Source organism: Pan troglodytes, chromosome 7 (genome assembly GCF_028858775.2).
Source record: "Pan troglodytes isolate AG18354 chromosome 7, NHGRI_mPanTro3-v2.0_pri, whole genome shotgun sequence".
Lineage (NCBI taxonomy): Eukaryota > Metazoa > Chordata > Mammalia > Primates > Hominidae > Pan > Pan troglodytes.
The window spans coordinates 47477616-47502501 of record NC_072405.2 but is presented as its reverse complement, the minus strand read 5'-3'; the positions used below and the strand labels follow the sequence as shown (position 1 = coordinate 47502501).

Genomic DNA, 24886 nt, shown 5'->3' with positions numbered 1-24886 from the left:
AGATAGTTAATAGAGTGTTTAGACTGGGTGAAATAATGCCATATTCATTACAAGCTCAACATAACACCATCCTCAACATCTCTGACAACAGGAAAGGGTACTGTACATTCTGAGATCAGTATTAGGGTGATATTCAATGGCTAAAAGGCTCCAATTAGAGTCTAAAATGGAATAACTACTTTAAATAATATTACTCCATAATCAACAATGTTGTATGAAGGTTCTAGTTTACATGTTTTTTCAAAAAAAAAAAAAGCACATGAAATGGTAAAGATAAACTGTAAAAGACAAGTGAGTACACTAAGTGATCAAGCACTTGCCTGTGCTGTTAGAATTTGAGGGCAGCAAATTACTGCTAGGTGTAAACCTAGCTGTTTATAGCTCCCTCAACATGAGATTCACTCTGAGAATTAAAAGTGTTATGACTTCTATACCTGTCCATCTCAAACCTCATACTTCCACCTGTGGACACCCGCTCCTAACCTCATCATCCAATTCTAGTACACCTCTACTCCAGTAACACTAGAACACTACCTGGTGAATGTTTCCCTCACAATTTATATACTCTTTCCCTGATCCTCAGTCGGATTTCAATGTATTCTTACTGTATAATAAAGATTACATATGAAGATAGTCCTCAGAGTTGCAACGCAATTGTAATTTGAAAGACTTCTGGGGGATGGGAGGGTCACATGCATTTGCATTTTATGTGATACAAAATGAAGTAATAAATTATCTTCCTTCCTGATGATTTTAAGCCCATCCATTGAGTCATTTCAGTTCTTGTGTTTTTCAGTTCTAGAATTTGCATTGATTCTTTTAGTTTTTAGTTCTGTGCTGAAATTCTCAATCTTGACTTTTAATTCCATGACATCATAGTTATTTTAAAGTCCATGTCTATTAACTGGATACCATCTCAGTCTGTTTCTATGGTCTATTGTTTCTTGGTTTTAGTCATATTTTCTTTTCTTTTACACTTGGCTTTTTTTGATCATGAGCAAAACATAAGAAATTGTAGAAATCAGTTGAAGGTCTAGTTCACTCTTACTTCTGGGTCCCAGCACAGACCCTGAGATGTTTGCCAGGGTGCCTCCTCTTTGGCAGGATTCTAAATTTTGTCCCCTCTGCCCTGTGAGTTTGTAGAAAGCTCTCCTCAGCTTCCTAGCCTCTCTGTTGTCAGAACAGGTAAACTCATCTAGGAAGGAAAAGTGGCCCCCAAAGCTGGGATCATTTCTAGATTTCCTTCCTCTCCTGACCTTACCCCCACAATTCCTCACTTCTTTAGTCTTCTATGCCTTCAAACACATATTTTCTTATATTGTCCAGCTTTTTTAGCTGTTTTTGACGGGAAGGCTGTTCCAACCCATCTGGTTTCCTACTGCTGGTTATCTCAAAGGCCCTTGCTTCTAAATCGTATGCACATGAAAGCTGTGGCAGCAGAATCTGTCTTGCTCAAGCTTATTTAATATTTCATTTTGACCCTGTACCAATATGATAAAATTTATATAAAGTTATTTTAAAACCTTTCTGCAAATCATATTCTTGTAAACTGTTGACAATAAATACCTTTCACTAAATTACATTAAAATACAGGGGAAATTATTAGACATTAACCCCTAGGTTTTATTCTGGCCAAAAAATCTAAGCAAATTTTCTTCTGACCTTGATGGGAACTGCTGAGGTTGCTTGGCTGCATAGGTTGGTACTGCAAATCTGTTTGCATATATAGGCTAAAAAGAAAAAAAAATAAGGTTATTACCACTATGTGCTCATAAATATGATTTCTAAATAGAAGAAATCTACATATTTAAAATCAATAAACAGACTACAGTTGAATATTCCTTATCAGAAATGCTTAGAACCAGAAGAGTTTCAAATTTCAGATTTTTTTTCCAATTTTGGAATATTTGCACATACATAATCAGATATTTTGGGGACGGGACCCAAGTCTAAACAGAAAAGTCATTGATGTTTCACATAGGCCTCATACATATAACCTCAGGGTAATTTTATACAATATTTTAAATAATTTTGTGCATAAAATAATGTCTGTGTATGCTGAACCATCAGAAAGCAAAGGTGTTACTCTCTCAGCCCCTCATGTGGACAATCTGTGGTTGTTTGGCTCACCATCACTCCTGACTCTGAATTTATATACTACTGGTAAGCAATCATTTTCTTAGATTTATTCACATATAAGTACTAAACAGTGCATTCTGACTGCAACTCATCACATGAGGGCAGGTGTGGAAATTTCCACCTGTGGCATCATGTTGGTGCTCAGAAAGTTTTGGGTTTTGGAGCACTTTGGATTTTCAGATTAGGGGTGCTCAACCTGTATTTATTTATAATGCTGACAGTCAGAAATATTTTGCTTATTTGACATATCTTTACCACTGAATGTGGAATACTTAATTCTTTTAAGGTATTTTTTTAAATTCAGTAATACCAAAGTACTAAGATCTTGGTTCAAACCAACTGTATTAGTTAGAAGGTAACATATTTCCTACGTCAATGTATTTTAAATAAAATCTTCCAAAATGTATTGCCAAACCTATACAGTATCTAACTAATACTATAAATACCACTCAGCTAGAATCCTCGGTTTTGGAATTCATCATATTCTTCCTTGATGAAGTAGTTGAAGTTTACAACAAAGTGAAACTGTATAACTTAGCCTCAAATAAGAAAGTAAAAGTAATATTTTTCACATATCACATTACACTATAAGACGTTAGGAATGATCAGATGGAATTACTAAATCAATGATGAAGTGACCTTGACCAAGATGTTCTTTACTATCTACTGTTAACTCCTGAAGTTCTATGACTGGCAGAGAATGCACAGTGGTGGTGAAGACCTTGAGCACCCTCTGGCTTCTACCATAGAACAGGTGGTCTATCATCTGCAATTTTTTTCCCCACAGAATGATTTATATGTACTGTGAAAATGGGTGAAAAATGCAACAAAATGTCTCCATCCCTTTCCACAAGCCATAGGAACAACACTCTAAAGGGATCAAGTCCACTTTTGGAATGACAATGTGGTGAGGTGATGGGTATGGGAATTAGCTTCACTGAATCTTTTTTTTTTTTTTTTTTTGAGACGGAGTCTGGCTCTGTCGCCCTGGCTGGAGTGCAGTGGCGCGATCTCAGCTCACTGCAAGCTCCGCCTCCCGGGTTCACACCATTCTCCTGCCTCGGCCTCCCGAGTAGCTGGGACTACAGGCACCCACCACCACGCCTGGCTAATTTTTTTTTCGTATTTTTAGTAGAGACGGGGTTTCACCATGTTAGCCAGGATGGTCTCCATCTCCTGACCTCATGATCCGCCCACCTCGGCCTCCCAAAGTGTTGGGATTACAAGTATGAGCCACCGCGCCCAGCCGACTGAATCTTACAACAAGGTATACATAGACCAAAACATCACATTGTGGCCAGGCGCCTGTAATCACAACACTTTGGAAGGCTGAGGCAGGTGGATCACATGAGGTCAGGAGTTCAAGACCAGCCTGGTCAACATGGCAAAACCCCGTCTCTACAAAAAAAATCACCCGGGCATGATGGCGCATGCCTGTAATTCCAGCTACTCAGGAGGCTAAGGCAGAAGAATTGCTTGAACCCGAGAGGCAGTGGTTGCAATGAGCCGAGATCATGCCACTGCACTCCAGCCTGTGCAACACAGCGAGACTCCATCTCAAAAAAAAAAAAAAAACAAACACGATACCCCAAAATATACACAATTATTATTTGTCAATTAAATATAAATTAATGAAAACAAGCTAAAGATTACAAGCAAGCAAGGTGCTGGATATGTTAATTAGCTTGATTTAATCACTTCCACATTGTTTACATAAAACATCATGCTGTGCCCCATAAATTTATACAACTATGATTTGCCAATTAAAAATAAAATTAATTTTAAAAAATTTTAATCTTTTTTGGCATTTATCTGACATATACTTTTAAATGTATGCAAAGATCTATTTACAAGGATGCTTGGTGCCACATTTTTTTATGGTATAAGACTGGAAACAACCTGTTTTTAAATTTCCGGTAAATTTATAAGAGGGAACAGCATGCGGTTATTAAAAACAATGAAGTACATGTTCACTTCTTGCAAATAGTGGACCAAATGTCCAGAGGAAACTTCCCAGTACAGTACACCTAAAATGCTGCCTAAAATATTTAAAAGGTATTTTGAAACACTTGGCTGGGTTGGTGGGAAGTAAGAAACATCTTACAGGCCAAAAAAAAACCAAGAAGGTATGAAAGAGTCCAAACTACGGAGTTGCCTTTGTCCTGTGGAAATCTTCCTATCCTTGGCAGGCGGCAGTATGCGTTTTCAGTGACCCATAGATAAAGGAGGCAAAAGCTGGGGCCTGAGCTGGATGGAATGGTGAATACAAGGCCCTATACAAAGCCTAGGCATATGAAGGGTGGTATCCCCATGGGTTAACTAGAAAAACAAAAACCTGCCTCAAGGAAGGCCTGTGGCAATACTGCCTTGGTGCTGATAGATGGGGAACTAAAAAAATAGTCTCCATGGAGAAATTCTTACCACACACCCATCCTCATAAGAGTTTGGGGACCAGAGTTCCTAACATTTGTGTGGCAAAAAATATATATATATATCAACAAAAATTTCAGTTTAAAGACATCAAAGATTGACCATGCCCCCAAGCATCTGGCAAAGAAAAATACTCTCGGTAGGAACCCACTATAATTCAGGATTCAAATATATTTATTTCCAATATAAAGTTCCAAAGAAGGTGAGTTTACAATCAACATCACAAGTGCACTAAGAAATGAGCCATCACGAGAGTTAGCAGAAATAACAAACCTGAGAACCCACCAAGGGCATACATATGATCAGATACAGCACAAAAATTAGGTGTTTGAATATGCTTTAAGAAATAAAAGCTTTAAAACAGATAATAAAACTGTAACAAACAATCACAAATAACCAGGCAGATTCGAAATAGAACTAAGTAGAACTACAGGAATTAAATGTACTATAAAACTAGTGAAATGAGATATTCAATGAGTTGGTTAAGTAGAAGATTTGGCATAGTTTAGTAGAGACTTAGTGAATAGAAGGTAGATCCAATATAATCAGAATGGAATACACAAGAATATTGGAAATACCAAAGAGAGGTTAAGAAACAGAGATAGTAAAAAGTCTAACATGCAAGAAATGCATGAAAGAGTTAATCAGATAATGAGACAGAGGCAATAAAGAAATAATTGCTAAGAATTTGCTAGAACTGAAAAATGTACATCAACTCCGGAAGTCTATTTACTGGCAAAGGAGTTTTTTTAAGTCCACATCTACACCAAATAGTCTAAAGATACAGAAGAAAAAGCCACATGGAAAAGATATCATCTACAGCATCAGAGTAACAGACAATGTTTAAATTGCAACAAAGGATGTTAAAATATAGTCTATTTAAAGTTCTTAGAAAAAAAAAGCTGTCAGCCAAAAACATTCGGAAAAGACAAAAACTGACAGAATTTACTACCAAAATACCTTCGCTAAGGGAACTTCTAAAAGATACCCAGTTGAAGTAGATATATCAGAAAAATAAGCTGAGATTCAATAAGGTTGAAAGCAGACAATGAACACATGGGAAAATAGCTAAAGCTCATAGAGCACTTCACATGTGCCACAAGCACTTCTCAGTGCTCCACACATACGAATCCCTCTGATTTTCACAAAAGTCATTTGTGATTAGTACTATTATTATTTTACAGATGAGGAAACAAGTACAGAAAGAGTTTGAGAATCTTGCCTAAAGTCACAGCTTATAAAGTGACAAAGGCAGTACTCAAACTGGGCAGTTTGGCTCACAGTCCATCCTCTTAACAATTAATTTAATTGGTGTATGGCCTCACAAACCTAAACGAACATTTCATAATTCAATAGTCATATCTATATTGTAGAATTTTTTTTAAAAAAAGACTTAAAATACTAGACAACAGGCCAAGCTCAGTGGCTCAAATTGTAATCCCAGCACTTTGGGAGGCCAGGGCGGGCGGATCACGAGGTCAGGAGTTCGAGACCAGCCTGGCCAATATGGTGAAACCCCATCTCTACTAAAAAATACAAAAATTAGCTGGGAGTGGTGGCGCATGCCTGTATTCCCAGCTACTCAGGAGGCTGAGGCAGGAGAATTGCTTGAACCTGGGAGGCGGAGGTTGCAACGAGCCGAGATGGCACCACTGCACTCCAGCCTGGGCAACCGAGAAAGACTCTGTCTCAAAAAAAAAAAAAAAAGTCAGAGAGACCACAGTATCACAGACAGACACCTGGGGGTGCTCTTGAGTAGAAACTAGCAAACCTCCACAATTAGGAGACTGCACAAAAAAACCTCACAGAGGACACATCCCCAAAAAAGATTTGAGAGGCTACCAGAATCTCTAGCCAGGCTGAGTAGCGTAAGTCCTCCTTGTACAAAACAAGGCTGCAAAATCTGAGAAAGGCAGCTAATTCTTCAAATGCCAAAATCCCAATAATAAATGACAAATAATACAAAGAAATAGAAACATGGCACATTTAAAGGAAAAAATTCAATCTCCAGAAACTGACCCTAAGGAAACAGATATATATAAATTACCAAAGAATTCAAAAATTACCATCATAATGATGTTCAAAAAATTAAAAGAGAATGCAGACGGACAACTAAAAGAAATCAGGAAAATGATGTATGAACAAAATGAGAATATCAACAAAGAGACAGGAACTATAAAGAAGAACCAAACAGCAATTCTGGAGCTGAAAACTGTAATGCTAAATTGAAAGATTCACTAAAAGGATTCAACAACAAACACGATGAGGCAGAAGAAAGCATCAGTGGACTCAAAGACTAGTATATTCAAAATCAAAGTGGCAGAGGAGCAAAAAAGGTGAAGAGAAAGGAAAATAAATAGCAACACAAAACCATATGAAAATATAAAACTCGATAATAATGGTAAGTGCATAGACAGAGAATCCTGTAGTACTGTAATGTGAGTGTGAAACTCACTTTTAAATCTTGTTAGAATGTTAAAAGCATAGCATAAAAAGTAATGAATCTGTGTTAATGATAAGCAATATAAAAAGAGGTAATTTTGTGTCATCAGTTACATAAAGTGGAAGAAGAAATATAAAGGGGTAGTTTTTGTGATTGAAGTTATCAGTTTAAAATAGATTGCTATAAATTTATAAAATATTTTATGTAATTACAAAGATATCACAATATATGTGCTATAGAATATGCACAAAGGAAAATGAGAATCAAAATATTACTACAAAAAAACAAAGAAAATGATTAATTTATTGTATATTTCAAAATAGCTAAAAGAGTAGAGTTGGAATGTTCCTAACATAGAAATGATAAATCCTTGAGGTGATGACTATCCCAATTACCCTGATTTGATCATTACACACTATATGCTTGTTTCAAAATATCACATGTACCCCATGTGATATGTACAACTGTTATGTATCCATAATTGATTTTTTTAATTAAAAAGAAATACAAAAGAATGCAGCAAGGGAAGAAGGAAGGGTCAAAAACAAAATAGCAATAGTAAGTCCCCATCTATCAGTAATTCTTTTAAATATGAGTAAGTATTCTGTGCAAATGGAAACCAAGAGAACAAGGATAGCAATACTTACATCAGACAAAATGATGTAACATCAAAAACAATAAAAACAGAGATGAAAAAGTGCATTAATGGTAAAGGTGTCGATTCATCACAAGGATATAACAACTGTAAATACATATGCAGCCAATTTAGAGCACCTAAATATATAAAGCAAATATTAATTAATCTGGAGAGAGAGCTAAATAGCAACCCAATACTACTAGGAAACTTCAATACTTCACTTTCAACAATAGATAGGTCATCCAGACAACAAATCAGTAAGAAAACATTTGGCTCAAACTGGACTTTAAACAAAACAGATCTAACAGACACATTCCATCCAACAAAAGCAGAATACACATTCTTCTCAAATGCACACAGAACATTCTCCAGGACAAATAATATGTTAAACTGCAAAACAAGCCTTAACAAATTTTAAAAGACTGACATCAAGTATGTTTTCCAACTACAATATTAGGACTCAAAATCAATAACTGAAGACATTTAGGAAAGTCACAAATACATGAAAATTAAACAACATGCTCCTAAACAATCACTTGGTCAATGACAGATAAAAAGAAATATTTTAAAATATAGCTGACACTTAAGCAACACGGGTTTGAACTGCACGGGTACATCTATATGCAGATATTTTTCAACCAAACACAGATTGAAAATACAGTATTCATGACCCACATATACAGAGGGCCAACTTTTCCTATATGTGGGTTCTACAGGGCCAACAGAATGAATTGAGTATAGGCAGATTGGGCTATATGTAGGGGTCCTGGAACCAATCCCCAATGTGTACCAAGAAACAACTATATCTTGAGACAACAAAAATAGAAACACAACATAACAAAATGTATGCAACACAGAAAAAGCAATTCTAAGGGGGAAGTTTATAGCAAGTCTATACCAATAAGTGCCTACATTTTTTTAAAAATCTCAAATAAACAACCTAATGTTACACCTCAAGACCTAGAAAAAGAGGAACAATCTGAGCCTAAAGTTAGTAGAAGAAAGGGAATAGCGAAGTTCAGAGCAAAAATGAATGAAATACTGGAAAAATAGTATTAATAGAATCAATAAAACTAAGAGTTGGTTTTTTGAAAAGATAAATAAAATTAACACACCATTAAGTAGACTAAGAAAAAAAGAAAGAGGAATCAAAATCAGAAATGAAAGAGAAGACATTACAGCTGATACCACAGAAATACAAAGTTTTATAAGAGACTGCTATGAACAATCATACACCAACAAATTGAACCTAGAAAAAAATAAATTCCTAGAAACATACAACCTATCAAGACTGAATCAAGACAAAATAAAAAATCTGAAAAGATCAATAATAAGTAAGGAGATTGAATTAGTAACTTTAAAAAGTCTCCCATTAAAGAAACTCAGGACCTGATAAAGTCACAGATGAATTCTACCAAACATTTAAAGAAGAACTAATGCAATCCTTCTCAAACTCTTCCCAACACTTGAAGAGGAAGGAATATTTCCAAACTCATTTTACAAGGCCAGCATTACCCTGAAACCAAAGCCAGACAAGGACACCACAAGAAAAGAAAATTACAGGCCAATATCCTTTATGAACACAGATGCAAAAATCTTCAACAAAATACTAGCAAACTGAATTCAGCAGCACATAAAAGGATATTTCCCGATGACCAAGTGGGATTTATTCTGGGGATGCGAGGATGGTTTAACATATTCAAATCAATAAATAACAACATTAACAAACAAAAAACAGAAATGAAGAACATAAACTAACAAAAACCATGTGATCATTTTAAGAAATGAGGGAAAAGCATTTGACAAATTTCAACATTCTTTCATGATAAAAACTCTCAACAAATTTGTATAGAAAGAACAAACTGGGCCAGGCATGGTGGCTCACGCCTGTAATCCCAGCACTTTGGGAGGCCGAGGCAGGTGGATCACCTGAGGTCCGGAGTTCAAGACCAGCCTGGCCAATATGGCAAAACCCTGTCTCTCTACTAAAAATATAAAAATTAGCTGGGCTGGGTGGCACATGCCTGTAATCCCAGCTACTCAGGAGGCTGAGGCAGGAGAATCACTTGAACCTGTGAGAAAGAGGTTGCAGTAAGCCGAGATCGTGCCACTGCACTGCAGCCTGGGTGACAGAGCGAGACTCTATCTCAAAAACAAAGAAAAAGAAAGAAAGAAATAATGAACCTCAGAACAATAAAGGCTGTACATCACACGCCCACAGCTAACATCATACTGAACAATGAAAAACTGAAAGCTTTTCCTCTAAGATCAGGAATAAGACAAGGATGTCCACTCCTACCACTTCTACTCAATATAGTACTAGAAGTTCTAACCAGAGCAGTTGGGCAAGAAAAAGAAATAAAAGACATCCAAATTGGAAAGGAAGAAGTAAAACTGTCCTTGTTTGCAGATGACATGGTCTTTTATATAGAAAACCCTAAAGAGTCAACCAAAAAACTGTTAGAACTAATGAATTCACTAAAGTTGCATAATACAAAATCAACATATGAAAATCACTAGTATTTCTATACACTACAACAAGCTATCTGAAAAAGAAATCCAGAAAAAAAATTCCATTTAGAATGACATCAAAAATACATACATAAATAATATAGGAATAAATTTAACCACAAAAAATAAGTATCTGTACAAGGAAATCTATGAAACATTGATGAAAGGAATTGAAGACATAAATAAATGGAAAGATATCCCATGCTCACTGACTGGAAGAGTTAATATTAAAATAACCACAGCAAACTACAGATTCAATGCAATATCTATTAATATTCCAATGACAATTTTCGTAACAATAGAAAAAATCCTAAAATTCATATGGAACCACAAAAGACCCAGAATCACTAAACCAATCTTGAGCAAAAAGAACAAAGCTAGAAGCATCACATTACCAAATTTCAAAATATACTGCAAAGCTATACTAATTAAAACGGCATACTACTGGCATAAAACAGACATAAAGACAAATGGAACAGAATAGAGAACCCCAAATCCACAACTTTATGGTCAGCTAATCTTCAACGAAGGTGCCAAGAATACACAATGAAGAAGGGACAGTCACTTCAATTAATAGTGTTGGGACAACTTCATATCCACATGAAGAAAAATGAAAATGAACTGGTATTTCATACCATATACAAAAATCAACTCAAACTGGATTAAAGATTTAAACATAAGACCTGAAACTATAAAACTACTAAAAGAAAACATAGGTAAATATTCTTAGGAGTACTGCAGTATACATGTAAAAATTGTTAAGATGGTAAATATTAGTGGGTTTTTTTTTTACCACTACTGTTAAATTTACAAAAAAATCTTGAAAACAATGGTTAAAATGGCAAATTTTATATATATTTTGCCAAAACCAAATAAGAAATATATACATATATGGCAATGATGAAGAAGAGTATACAGATAATTTTGAACTAGCATGCATACGGCCTTTGTGGCCATCCTGTATACATAACAACATGGAAAAATCTCCAAGATAACATGGTTAAGAGGAGAAAGGGCCTAACGATTTTTGTCTCCTTTTTATAAAGATAAAGGGGGTGGAATAGGGAGATTGTGTGTGTGTGTGTGTGTGTGTGTGTGTGTGTGTGTGTGTGTGTGTATAAATATATTAAAAAATGAAGGATTTCTAATCATTTTCAACAGTGAAAATGAATGTATCACAGCTATATCTATCAATAGAGATAAATCACAAAGTGACATTAAGGGGAAAAACAGGTTGCAGATATATGTGCAAATTATCAAATAAAACGTTCTTAAAAGTTTTAAAACATTAAAAAATTACATATTGCTTAGGGATACATGCAGATCAATAAAAGTATATCATGATCTAAACACTCAATAAAAGTATATCATGATCTAAACACTCCCTAATACACTTGCAGAACAGTGACTATCAGTCCTACAGCTTAGACAATTAGGCCGATCCAAGAGCTCAGCACCAGGTCTTTGGTAACATCCCATAGGGAGATGGAGACAGGTATTGAAAATAGGAAAAGAGCAGACACAGAAAAAAGCAGTGATAGCATACGTCCCATGTCATTTCCCAATCCTGGTTGCTAGGCAAGGCATTCCTAATGTCCAGCTGTCTTTTTCTGTGTCCTCTGAGCCAAGGACTCCGCTGGTTTTCCTTTAAAGAACTCAAGGGGCAGGGCACAGTGGCTCATACCTGTAATCCCAGCACTTTGGGAGGCCAAGGCGGGTGGATCACTTGAGGTCAGGAGTTCAAGACCAGCCTGGCCAATGCGGTGAGACCCCGTCTCTATGAAAAATACAAAAATTAGCCAGGCGTGGTGGTACACACCTGTAATCCCAGCTACTTGGGAGGCTGAGGCACGAAATCATTTGAAACTGGGAGGCAGAGGTTGCAATGAGACACAATTGTGCCACAGTACTCCACCCCGGGCAACAGAGCAAGGCTCTGTCTCGAAAACAAAAACAAAATACTCAGGGACCACCTACAATACTCTTGAATTCTTAAGAAGGTATCTATGTTTCTAGCTATAGCTATATAACTGTGTTTTTAATCCTTAAGCATTTGATCCTTTAATACAGTAAAGAAAAATAATTTTTCATTTTATACTTACAACTTCTCTGGGAGGTGTCACTGGAGAAACATGTCGAGGAACACTCCCCGGCTGTCTAGAAGGGTTTGCTTGATTTTTGCCATCTGACCTGAAAGATACAATTACTTTTGATCTAAATTAAGATAAAAACATTTCTACATGAAATATTACACACATTTTGCATTTTCCCAAATACAGAATAATGATGTTGGTAGTGGTGGGGATGATAATCATGATACGGTTTAAATTTTTATGGCATTTTAACAGCTTTCACGTATTTTTAATCCTTATGGTATTAGAAAGCATTACTAACCACATTTTATAATTAAACTGAAATTTTAAGAAATTGTGAAATTTGGTCAATTAGGCCAATGTTCCCTAACTTTTCTCAAGTCTTCCTAAAATCAGAGAAGAGTAAAAGCATATTCTCAGGTTACCAAGTAGTCATTTTAAAAATTAGGAAATCCAAGGGTAGTGAATGGATTGGCTGGAAAAGTAATAGGTAAGTTTTAGACATGCTGAAGGGACAGCAAATCAGTGCAGTGGAGATGTATGAAAGATAGCTGTAGTTATGGAACTCAAACTTCAAAAATGCAGATGGGGGAGTTATTTGCATAGACTGGTCAGTTGGAAGTATGATACGAAGTATCTACTTAGTCCTCTATCAGAAATTGGTGTTAAGCAAAATGAACCCTGAGGGTCACTTTCAGCAGCCTAAAGGCTGACCAACATAAGCCTTTCTCCTCCCCATTAAAAGAGGTGGCTTGGTCACCACCACCTTTCAACCCATGCTAATCATGTCAAAGGTCAGAGAAATAACTTAGAACCCTATTTTAGAGGATTACCAATCTCTGGTGATATGACTATCAGCATTAATACTTTATAAATTATTTAATATAGGCTGAGCGTGGAGGCTCACTCCAGTAATCCCTGCACTTTGGCAGGCTGAGGCAGATGGATGGCTTCAAAAAGTTCAAGACCAGCCCGGGCAACATGGCGAAACCCCATCTCTACAAAAAAATACAAAAATTAACTGGGTGTGGTGGCATGCCTGTAATCCCAACTACTTGGAAGGCTGAGGCAGGGGGAATCACCTGAGCCCAGGGAAGTCGAGATTCTGTCTCAGAAAATGTATGTATATATTTAATATAGGAATTAAAAGAAAAAAATCTAAGTACTCATATGTTTGTGATCTCTTCTTTCTGAAGTAGCTTCTCCACAGTTGATCTCTCTTGATGAAGATAAAAATAGCACAGACAATAAGGGGAACAATTAGGAAGAAGAACACCAGAAGTCCGTCCCTCAATGCAGTATTCATTTCTAGAGAGAAGAATTTTACATCAACAGTCACCAAACTCATACTACGCAGAAAATACTAGATGATTATAAACACTTTACATTAATTTTCACATTACTCAAAAATCAAACTGATATTAATTGAATACATTGAGAAGTCTTCCACAAAGTTCATTCCTGTCCGCTTTACTTCTGCCTTCACAAAAATAACCACTTTTATTAGTTTCTTCTGTAACCTTACAGTACTTCTTCGAGCAAACAATCAAGAACAAAATACATTTCTACTGTCAACACTTTCTTACACAAAAGGTAGCATACTATTTATATACCATTTGGTGCATCAGTTTTTTTCCACTTATCTGTACATAGTGGACCTCCTCGTTTTCCATACAGCTATATGAAACTCCATTGTGAAGATGTTCTAGAGTTTATTTAACTTGTACCCTACTGATAAACACTTATATTTTTCCAATCCTTTGCTACTACCAAAAAAACTGCTATAATGAATAACCCTGCACATATGTTGTATCATATTAGTGCAGGTATAATAACTACAGAATAATTTCCCTAAAGCAGAAATGCTGTATCAATAAATAAGTGCATTCATCATTTCTTTTAGGTATTGTCAAATTGTCTTTCAATAGTAATGGTTACAATTTATAAGAATATTACAAGCAATATATAAGAATTCCCCATAGCCTCACCCACAGAGCCAAACTTCCGGATTTTTGCCAACCAGGCAGGTGAAAAATTTTCTCTTATAGAATTTCAATTTACATTTTTTTATACTATGAGTTGATAATTTTTTTTTCTTTTCTTTTCCCGAGATGGAGTCTCACCCTGTTGCCCAGGCTAGTGCAATGGCACGATCTCCACTCACTGCAACCTCTGCCTCCTGGGTTCAAGCGATTCTGCTGCCTCCACCTCCCGAGTAGCTGGGATTACAGGTATGCGCCACCACGCCCAGCTAATTTTTTTGTATTATTAGTAGAGACAGGTTTCACCATGTTGGCCACGATGGTCTCCAACTCCTGACCTCATGATCTGCCCGCCTCGGCCTCCCTAAGTGCTGGGATTACAGGCGTGAGCCACCGCACCTGGCCTCACTTTTTTCTTAAGGAAACATTATTTATTTTTTTCTGCTCAGTCCTTTGACTGTTTTTCTATTGGATTCTTGCTTTTTTCTTCTTAATTTCTAAAAGTTCTTTATATATTAGAGAGATTAGCTTTGTCCATGATACAAGTTGGAAATATTTTCCCCATTTTAACCTATGGCACTATGCTTTTCTCCACGGAAAAGTTTATTATTTTTGTATAGTTGAATTTATCAATCTTATTTTTATGCCTTCTAGATTTTAAGTTTCATTAGAACTTTTACAAATTATTTAAGTATTTTATCTGTTCTGTGTTCTTTTGAGAAACAATATAGTAGATATAAACGGGAGTGGTAAACTGATTCATAATTTTAAGTTTGTAAAAGAACCAGAAATTTCTGTAAAAAGTTGTATAAAACTGGCCGGGCGCAGTGGCTCACGCCTGTAATCCCAGCACTTTGGGAGGCCGAGGCAGGCGGATCACAAGGTCAGGAGATGGAGACCATCCTGGCTAACATGGTGAAGCCCCATCTCTACTAAAAATACAAAAAAAAATTAGCTGGGCGTGGTGGCAGGCGCCTGTAGTCCCAGCCACTCGGGAGGCTGAGGCAGGAGAATGGCATGAACCCGGGAGGCAGAGCCGAGATTGCGCCACTGCACTCCAGCCTGGGCAACAGAGCGAGACTCCATCTCAAAAAAAAAAAAAAAGTTGTATAAAACTATATGAAACAATATTTATCCCAACTGAAAATCAAAATACAGTTGGCCCTGGAACAATGTGGGTTTGAACTGTGCAGGTCCACTTATATGCAGGCTATCTTGTGTTTCTGCCACCCCTGAGACCAACCTCTCCTCTTCCTCCTCCTCCTCAGCCTACTCTACAGGAAGATGATGAGGATGAAGGTCTTTATGATAATCTACTTCCACTTAATGAATAGTATATATATTTTCTCTTATGATTTTCTTAATAAATTTGCTTTTCTCTAGCTTGATTATAATAATACAGTATATAATACATATAACCGACAAAATCTATGGTAATCAACTGTTTATGTTATTGGTAAGTCTTCCAGTCAACAGCAGACTATTCGTAGTTAAGTTTTGGGGAAGCCAAAAGTTACACATGGGTTTTCAACTATGCAGGGAGTTGGAGCCCCTAACCTTTGCATTGTTCAACGGTCAACTGTATAAAAAATTAAAGCAAGCTTCATTTTATATCACACAAAATTTAAATTAAAGCATTCAACACTGGCAAGATTATTTTGAAACTGATACCTTCGCACTGTTAGTGGCATTACACAAATGTATCATTTATTAGGAATTTTTACTCCTAAAAGAACCATAAAAAGGATTATTCTCTTCAAACTAATCTCATTACTGGCAATTGATTCTTCAATTGGAAAAATGCATACACATTAACATGTACACTACAATGTTAACAGTGAGTTATCAAAACCTTAGAAACAATCTAAATGTCAAATAATTAGAAAACAGCTAAGTGAAGTTATAGCACATCCACTGGATGAAATGATACACAGCCATTAAAATCCATAGTTCTGACTTCCAGTTATAGCCAAGGTGGAATAACAGGGACCAGATTTACTCTGCCATCTAAAATAACCAGAAAACCAGACATAATATATGAAACAACAGTTTTCAAGACACTGGACATCAGGCAACAAAGAGCAATGATCCCTGAGAGGCAGAAAAAAAAAATGTGAGCCTTAGAATTGTCCAAGGTTAGTGCCTAAAGAAAGTTAACAGACACTCGGGTGTGGGCACCAAAGCAAAACCCAGTGGTCTCCCTCAGTTAAAGAGATGGAGCTGGTATTCTGAAGAGGGCAAGGCAGCTACAGTTCCTAGGCAAAGTACCAAAGGGAAGAGAGCTACAGAGAAAAAGCTGAAAGATCTGCATTGGTGCTGATGGATATATGCATGTAAGGAGACCACATGAAGCTGGAGAAAGAACCATGTGAAAAGATTGGTGGAAATAAGCCCCACAGCTCACACAGGACTAGGAAGAGTACTTGCTCCTATAATTCAGTGGGAAATCTCATAATTAACGTGGTACTAAGCAGGATAAACAGAAGTGGTTTTGCCTCAGTAATGAAGCAGAATCAGCCCTAGACTAAATGCTATTCAGGTCCTGCCTTAAAAGCAAGACCCAGAAGGATCAAATTATGTCGACGTAACTCAAACATACTAGTACAAACCTCATCAATAGAAATCCAAAAATATCCAATAACCCACAAAGTAGGATTTAAAACTTCTGGCATCTAATAAAAATGTATAAGGCCTACAAAAATACAGAAAATAAAAGAGGGAAAAATATCAAAACTGAGAAATTACCCATATGACAGAATTAGTAGACAAGGACATTAGCAGTTATTACAACTGTATTCTATTTGTTCAAAAAAGTAAAGATTGAGCATCTTATGTAGAGTCATGAAAGATATATAAAAGAAACAAATGGAACTTCCAGAAATAAAAACTACAATGTCTAAAATGAAAAACACACTAGATCAAGTTAATGGCAAATTAGACTTCACACAAGAAATGTAAACTTGAAGAGTAACAGAAGTTACTCAAAATTAAACATGGAGAATAAAGAGTAATTTTTAAAAATCAACAGCCAGCCAGGCGTGCTGGCTCACACTTATAATCCCAGAACTTTGGGAGGCTGAGGTGGGTGAATCATTTGAGGCCAGGACTTTGAGACCAGCCTGGCCAACAGGGTAAAACCCTGTCTCTACTAAAAATACAAAAGTTAGCCAGGCGTGGTGGCACATGCCTGTAGTCCCAGCTACTCAGGAGGCTGAGGCATAAGAATTGCTTGAACCCCGGAGGCAGAGATTGCCATGAGCCAAGATCATACCACTGCACTCCAGCCTGGGGTGACAGAGCAAGACTCTGTCTCAAAAAAAGTAAAGTTAAATTAAAATTTAAGAAAAAAAAAACAAAAATAAAAAATCAACAGCCAATCAGTGACATGTGAAATAACACCAAGCAGCCGAATATACATAAAATTGGAGGACCTGAATGAGGAGAAAGAGGAAGACAGAAAAAAATATTCGAAGAAACGATGGCCAAAAATTTTCCAAATTTGAAGAAAACTATAAAAGCACAGATCCAAAAAGCTCAAAAAATCCCAACTACACCAAGGCACAATATAAAAACCAGAGATAAAGAGCAAAACATTACAAGTGACCAGAGATTAGAAAAAGACATATACGGAAGACATTATATACAAAGAAAAGGATGATAGCAGATTTTTCAGGAAAAACAATGCAAGTCAGAAGACAAGGAATTATCCTTAGAAGTAAAAAGGGAGGAAAACTATCACCCAAAATCCTTGCCCAGTTAAATTATTATTCAAGCAGCGAGGCAAATTAAAGACTTTTTCAGACATACAAAAGCTAAAAATATTTGTCACTAGCACACTGGTATTATAAGAAATGTAAAAGGAAATCCTTCAAGCAGAAATTAAATCAGATTGAAATGCAAATTTACATAAATGAAAAACACCAGAAATGGTAATTATATGGGTAAATATAAAGACTTTTTCTACCATTAAGTCTCTGAAAGATAATCAACTGTTCAAAGCAAAATGAATAACAATGAATTGTGGGATTTATAACATTAGTAGAAGTAAAACATGTGACAACAATGGCACAAAATGAGAGAAATGGAAATATACTGAAGTGTTACAATATCACTACAACGGAGACTGATGGAAAATATCAAGACAGTAAATTTAAACATAAACACATCAATAGTCAAGTTAAATATAAATTATCAAAACAACTTAATTGAAAGACAGAGAATGGTAGATTAGATAAAAAGCAAGATCCAACTATATGTACTAATTACTATAGCATGATATAAAGAAATTAAAAGTAAAAGGATGGGAAAAGATTTTCCATGCTGACTAATTAATAGGAATCCGGAGTAGCTATATTAACAATATCTCATTGCAGGGCAGAGAATATTACTAGGGAAAAAGAAGGCTATTTCATAAGGATAAAGAGTCAATTTACAAAGAGGATAGAATAACTCTAAGTGTTTATGTACCTAATAACAGAACATCATAATAAATAAAGCAAAAATTGATAGAACTATTAAGAGAAATAGGCAAATTGGCAGTTATAGCCAAAGAACTCAATATTCCTCTCAATAACTGACAGAGTAAGTAGACCAGAAAATCAGTAAGGATATGAAAGATCCGACTACCTATTAACTGACATGAACTAATAACTTACAGAATATTCCACCTAAGAAAAGTAGAATACGCATTCTTTTCAAGTGCACACAGAACTTTTACTAAGATAAACCACATTCTGGGCTACAAGACAAGTTTAAAAAAAAAAGGATTCAAGTCATACACAATATGTTCTCTTGCTACAATAAAATTTAAATTAGTAACATTAAGATAACTAAAAAATCCACAGGTATTTCAAAAGAAATAGCACATATCTAAATAACCTGTAAGTCAAAGAAAAAAAAAGCATATTAGAAGGTATTCAGAACTGAATGAACATGAAGGTATAACATGTCAAAATTTCTGAATTAGAGGAAAACTGATAGCAATAAAATGTCTGTATCAGAAAAAAAAAAAAGATGACCTCATCCTCCACCTTAAGAAACTAGAAAAAGAACAAATGAAACCCAAAGTAAGCAGACTAAGAGAAAATATATACAAGGCACATATTTCATAAAGAACTTGAATACTTGAATCAGTGACATGCAAAGAACTTTCAAAACTCATTAAGACAATCCATTAAAAACTGGAAAAAAGATTTAAACAGACACATAACCAAAGAAGATATGTAGATGGCAAATAAGTACAAGAAAAGATGCTCAACATCATTAGTAATTAGAGAAATGCAAATTAAAACCACATTGAAATACCACTACATACCTACCGGAATGGCTAAAAATTAAAAAGACTGACAATAGCAACTGTTAGAGAGGATGTGGGGAAATTGGGGGAATTCTCTCATATACAGCTAGTAAGGATGTAAACTGGTATAGCCACGTTGGGAAACAGTTTGGCAGTTTCTTTAAAAGCTTAACATACACCTACTATACGACTAGTCATTCTAGCTGGTAGTTACCCAAGAGAAAAAAAGCATATGATGTCACTAGAAAGATACCGATAAACTGGGAGCTCATGGTCTATCAGGGAATTTTAAAAGGCAAATCAGTAATTAGTATAGCAATTAGTGCTAACAGATAGTGCTAACAGTACTAGAAAAGCAATAGAAGGAAATGATAATTTAGATTTAAGCAGCCAGGGGAAACTTTCTTTAGAAAATGAGGTATAATCTGAAACCTAAATAGCAATTAGCCAAGGGCCAACAATGTGAAAATAATACGGTATGAAAGCCCACAGGTAAAAGATAGTAGCCTAGTACAGGAAATCAAAGAAGTTACAATATGTCTTCAACACAGTGAAATGAGGCTTGAAAGGCAAGCTAGGGGCAAGTCATGCAGGGCATTTAACCCATGTTAAGGAGTTGTGGACTTCATTCTAATAGCAATGCAGATGCACTGAATTAAAGCAAGACACTGACAAAATCAAAACTGAATTCTTGAAGGAAAACACTGAAACTGTAATGTAGAGTGAAACATGGATTATAGGAAGCAAGATGAAAAATAGGGAGCCTACATAAGAGGCTATGATGTATGTCCAGGCAAGAAATTGAAAGTAATAAATGGGGATGAGAAAAATGGAAACAGTCACAAGGAATTTAGGAGGCTGAATCAACATAATTAAATGTATAACTGATGTGGGAAGTGAGGGAGAGGTACGAGGATGCCCAATTTATGCCTTGGGCCACTGGGAGATCACACTAATTTTCTTCTATATTACTTGCCATTGTATGTAGGTCCACTGTCCACACTTCCTCCGTATCCTTTAGTCTCACAATTTGGGGGAGCCCAGCCATTTTCACAGTGACAATTCTTATTGCTATTACATACCTTCAAAACAATCAAAATACCACTTTTGTTAATTGTGAATGTTGCTCTATATCATCAGCTCAAGAATGGAAACCAAGAGAAAGGACTAAATTCATACAAGCTTACTGACACTGTTTAAGAATGAAAATTTTATCAGGAATCTAAATTCCCCAACATCTGAAAATCCTGGGAACTCTCATCTAGTCCTGAGATTTCTCATTATTTAGCACTACTTTCAGGAACAAGCCAAAAGAAAACATTACCTACCCCATGTCCATGACACTTTTTCTGAACATCACAGTCATAATTCAGAACAGAAGCATCTACACACTGGAAGTTTCTACAGATCTGAAAAAAAAAAAATGAACTAAGTAAAGAAAGATTGAGCACAGTCATTAAAAAGTACCCAGAAAAAAGACCTGGGTACAGATTATTTCATTGCAGAATTCTTTCAAACTTTCAAGGAACCATTAATTCCCATATTATATTTTTAAAAATGCAGAAAAATAAGTGGCATTAATTAATTGATACAAAATTAATTATCAAAAAACACAAAGATGACATAAAGACCAAAAACAAAGATAAAACTATTATCTATCCTTCCATGTGAATATTGATGTGAAGACCCTAAATAAAATATTCACAAATAGACTTTTTCAAATCAAAAGTAACTAGATAGAGTTAACCCCAGGACTACAAGAAAGTTTCAAGGATAGAAGGTCTAATTTCTATTACACCTCTCATAAAGTGTTGTTACTATGACAGATATCAAAAGGATAATATTTAAAACTCATTTTAATTTTTAAAATTCTTTCAAAAATAAAAGGGTACTTTGTTGACAAGATAAAATCTGTTTTCTAGTACCATGATTAGATATTTCTATTAAAAGCACTGTTGAAAATAAGTTATAATCTTACATGGTTCAAGAAATTCTAGTTCATATGATGAGATATGAAACAGAAATGAATCCTAGCTACTGAGAGATAAAAACCATTACCTCAGAAAAAAATATTAAACCTAAGATCTAAAGAAATCAGCTCAACACATTTTAGAAATTTTTTAGTTGACATCTTTGTGAAAACTGCTCTGTTGTGATGTTAGAGGAAAAAAAGAAGACCAACGTTTTAAAAGACTGTTGAGTGCTATTTTAAAATTTTATTAGGTAACTAACCAACTGATCTTGTGTACAAGATCAGAATATTTAAATGCTCAAATGAAATAAAGAACAATTAGAGAACAAACCTACAACGAAATATCGATAGCCTTACCACTCTAAAAAATACACAGGTTTAAACAGAATTGTAGTTTTAAAGTCAAAAGATCTCCAAACACTGTTTCCTCCAACTTTCCATTAATTTTTAAATAGGACATATATGATTTAAAATTCCAAAATTACAGAAGATTCTACAGTAAGTCACTCCTCATGTGTCCTCTAGCCATGCACTACTCCTGAATAAAGATTTCAAAATACTTTTTTCTTACATCCGTAAGTCTTTAGAGGAGATATTTACCAAGAGTTTCCCTACCAGTTAAAAGAAGATTTTCCTGTCAATAATTGATTCATAGCGGACACCTGAAGTGTTAAATAAGATGAAATGTGTTAATAACTGGCAGATTTACTTTAAGGGGCAGGAAAATTCCAAGTCCTCCAGAGAAAGGGTGTTCTGATTGGCAGTGTTTACCTTGTGGAATGGGAAAAATCAAACTGAAAGGAATACACCCAAAAACTCTCACAGTGGGGACCGGGTGCAGTGGCTCACGCCTGTAATCCCAGCACTTTGGGAGGCCGAGGTGGGTGAATCACTTGAGGCCAGGAGTTCAAGACCAGCCTGGCCAACATGGTGAAACCCCCATCTCCACTAAAATCACAAAAATTAGCCGGGCATGGTGGTGCAAGCTTGTAATTCCAGCTACTTGGGAGGCAGCAGAATCGTTTGAACCCAGGAGGCAGAGGCTGCAGTGAGCCAAGATCTGCACTCCACTGCACTCCAGCCTGGGTCAAAGAGCGAGACCCTGCCTCAAAAAAAAAAAAAAAAAAAAAAAAACTCTCACAGTGGGAAGGTAAGACCACCCTCTCACATACTACTACCACTACCCCTACCACCCATGGCCACCACCAACAACCACCACGCATCAAGTAGAGCAAAGTTGACTATAGGACTTCTGGTTTACTGATTTCAGGATGCAAGTGGGGAGCAAAATTGAACTACCTGGGACAATAAAAATGAAGGTGAGGAGTTCTTCTTTTCCACTTTTCCCCCTACCCCACATTTAGCTTGTCCTGGAAATAAATGTTGAATAAATATATAAAGAATACAGATCTGAAGAAGTACCAAGTAGTCAGTCTGCTCAAACTGTCCAGTCTAGGCTTTGGTACATACCAGAAGGGACAGGATCCTATCTGCCGTGTGAAAACTCGGGTGTTAGACTCATAGATTAAACCAACAGTTACAAAGTTACAGCTGTACAGAACGTGTGGTATATGGTTTCAACGGCGTGTCAGTTTGGGTCAAGGTGTATCAGTCCAGGTACACACACCAACCACTTGCTATCCTTTCTTGTACATAAATATTATTGTCATAGCTAGAAAACTATGCAGTTAGCAATAAAATCCAGAAAGACAAAAGGTCTTAAAAATACATTGATATATGTTAATAATAACCTGGAATCTAAAGCCAATATTTTTCCTACCAAGTAAAAACTGGGACATGGGGGTTTGGAAGTAATAGTGGTATAGCTTACACTGAAACAATCAGTAGATACTATTTTTAATCACGACAACTTTGAGAAAAATATATTCATTTTTTTGTTATTAAGTAAACAAGCAGAATAGAAAGACATACAACTACCAAAGTGTATGTGCACACACACACACACCCCACACACAAATAAATAATTTGTGTAATACTGCAAGAGGAAGATAAAGTAGAAAATATCAAGAAAATATTTAGCAGCAGCAATAAGATCAGAGAAATAGGATGAAATGTTAATAAATTGTGCCAATAAAAGCCAGATATTCATATTATACTGAGATACAAAAAGCTTTTCTAAACATGACATGAAACCAAGACAAAACAGATAAGACTGATATAATTTCATGATATTTTAAGGCCGGATGCCATGGCTCACGCCTGTAATCCCAACACTTTTGGAGGCCAAGGCAGGCAGATCACTTGAGGTTAGGAATTCGAGACCAGTCTGGCCAATATGGCGAAACCCCGTCTCTACTAAAAACACACAAATTAGCCAGACGTGGTGGCAGATGCCTGTAATCCCAGCTACTGGGGAGGCTGAGGCACAAAAACCACTTGAGCCTGGGAGGCGGAGGTTGCACTGAGATTGCACCACTGCACTCCAGCCTGGGTGACAGAGTGAGGCTCCAAAAAAAAAAAAAAAATTCATGATATTTTAAAATAGGCTTATGTCAAATTGTTGATCATATTTACATAGATATAACTGACTGACAGTTAATATTCTTCTCATATGAGAAGGCTCAAAAAATGGCAAGCTAATAGAAAAAGAGATATCAATATGAACTTCTCAGAAAAAAATACATGGATCTAATAAAGACATGGAAAGATGCCCAGCTAGGTGCAGTGGCTCACACCTGTAATCTCAGCACTTTGGGAGGCTGAGGAGGGAGAATCGCTTGAGCCCAGGAGCTGAAGACCAGCCTAGGCAACATAGCAAGATCCTGTCTCTACAGAAAAATTAAAAAAAATTAGCCAGGCATGCTGGTTACACCTGTGGTGCCAGCTAGTAGTAAGCTGAGGTGGCAGAAAGGGTGCATTCTGGTCTGCCCTTTCAACCATGCAGTTAAACTTCGCAGGTAAGGCTGGACAGGTAAGTTTAATTGTGTAGGGCAGCATTAGGAAGCCCATTTTTGCTATCTACTTAAGTCATGTTACATGCTTTCTTCCTAATAAAAATGATCCTTTGATCTCCAATTGTTTAGCCTCCCCTGTTTTCTCTCACCTCGTCTGGAATATGCCCAGTGAACTGTGAGATGTTGTGGACTCATTCAATAACACCCCAATATTAATTATGTAAATATTAAGCACTTATTTTGAAAAGGTACAGCAGGGAAACTGGGATTTGCATAAGAAAATTGAATTCTTATCTATCAAAAATAAAACTAGTGGATAATGTCTAAAATAGATAAATCTAGAAATAGCATACTATTTTATTTTATTTTATTTTACTTTATTTTTAGATGGGAGTCTCACTTTGTTGCCCAGGCTGGAGTACAGTGGCATAATCTCGGCTCACTGCAACCTGTGCCTCCCAGGTTCAA

At 36.1% G+C, this 24886-nt stretch overlaps 1 protein-coding gene across 3 annotated transcripts in view; it reads right to left on the bottom strand.

Moving 5' to 3' along the window:
* The window catches only part of ADAM9 (ADAM metallopeptidase domain 9), a 108219-nt gene that overhangs the window by 1404 nt on the left and 81929 nt on the right, over nt 1–24886 (bottom strand). The window contains exons 17-21 of one of the 3 annotated variants that reach the window (XM_001135576.6): nt 20860–20940; nt 20508–20613; nt 13420–13561; nt 12263–12350; nt 1663–1730 (exon numbers count right to left, since the gene is read on the bottom strand). In XM_001135576.6, the coding sequence (XP_001135576.1) occupies nt 1663–1730; nt 12263–12350; nt 13420–13561; nt 20508–20613; nt 20860–20940 (485 nt within the window). The remainder of the gene's footprint in view (nt 1–1662; nt 1731–12262; nt 12351–13419; nt 13562–20507; nt 20614–20859; nt 20941–24886) is intronic. The other 2 variants (XR_010159496.1, XR_010159497.1) reach the window with 2 other exon arrangements.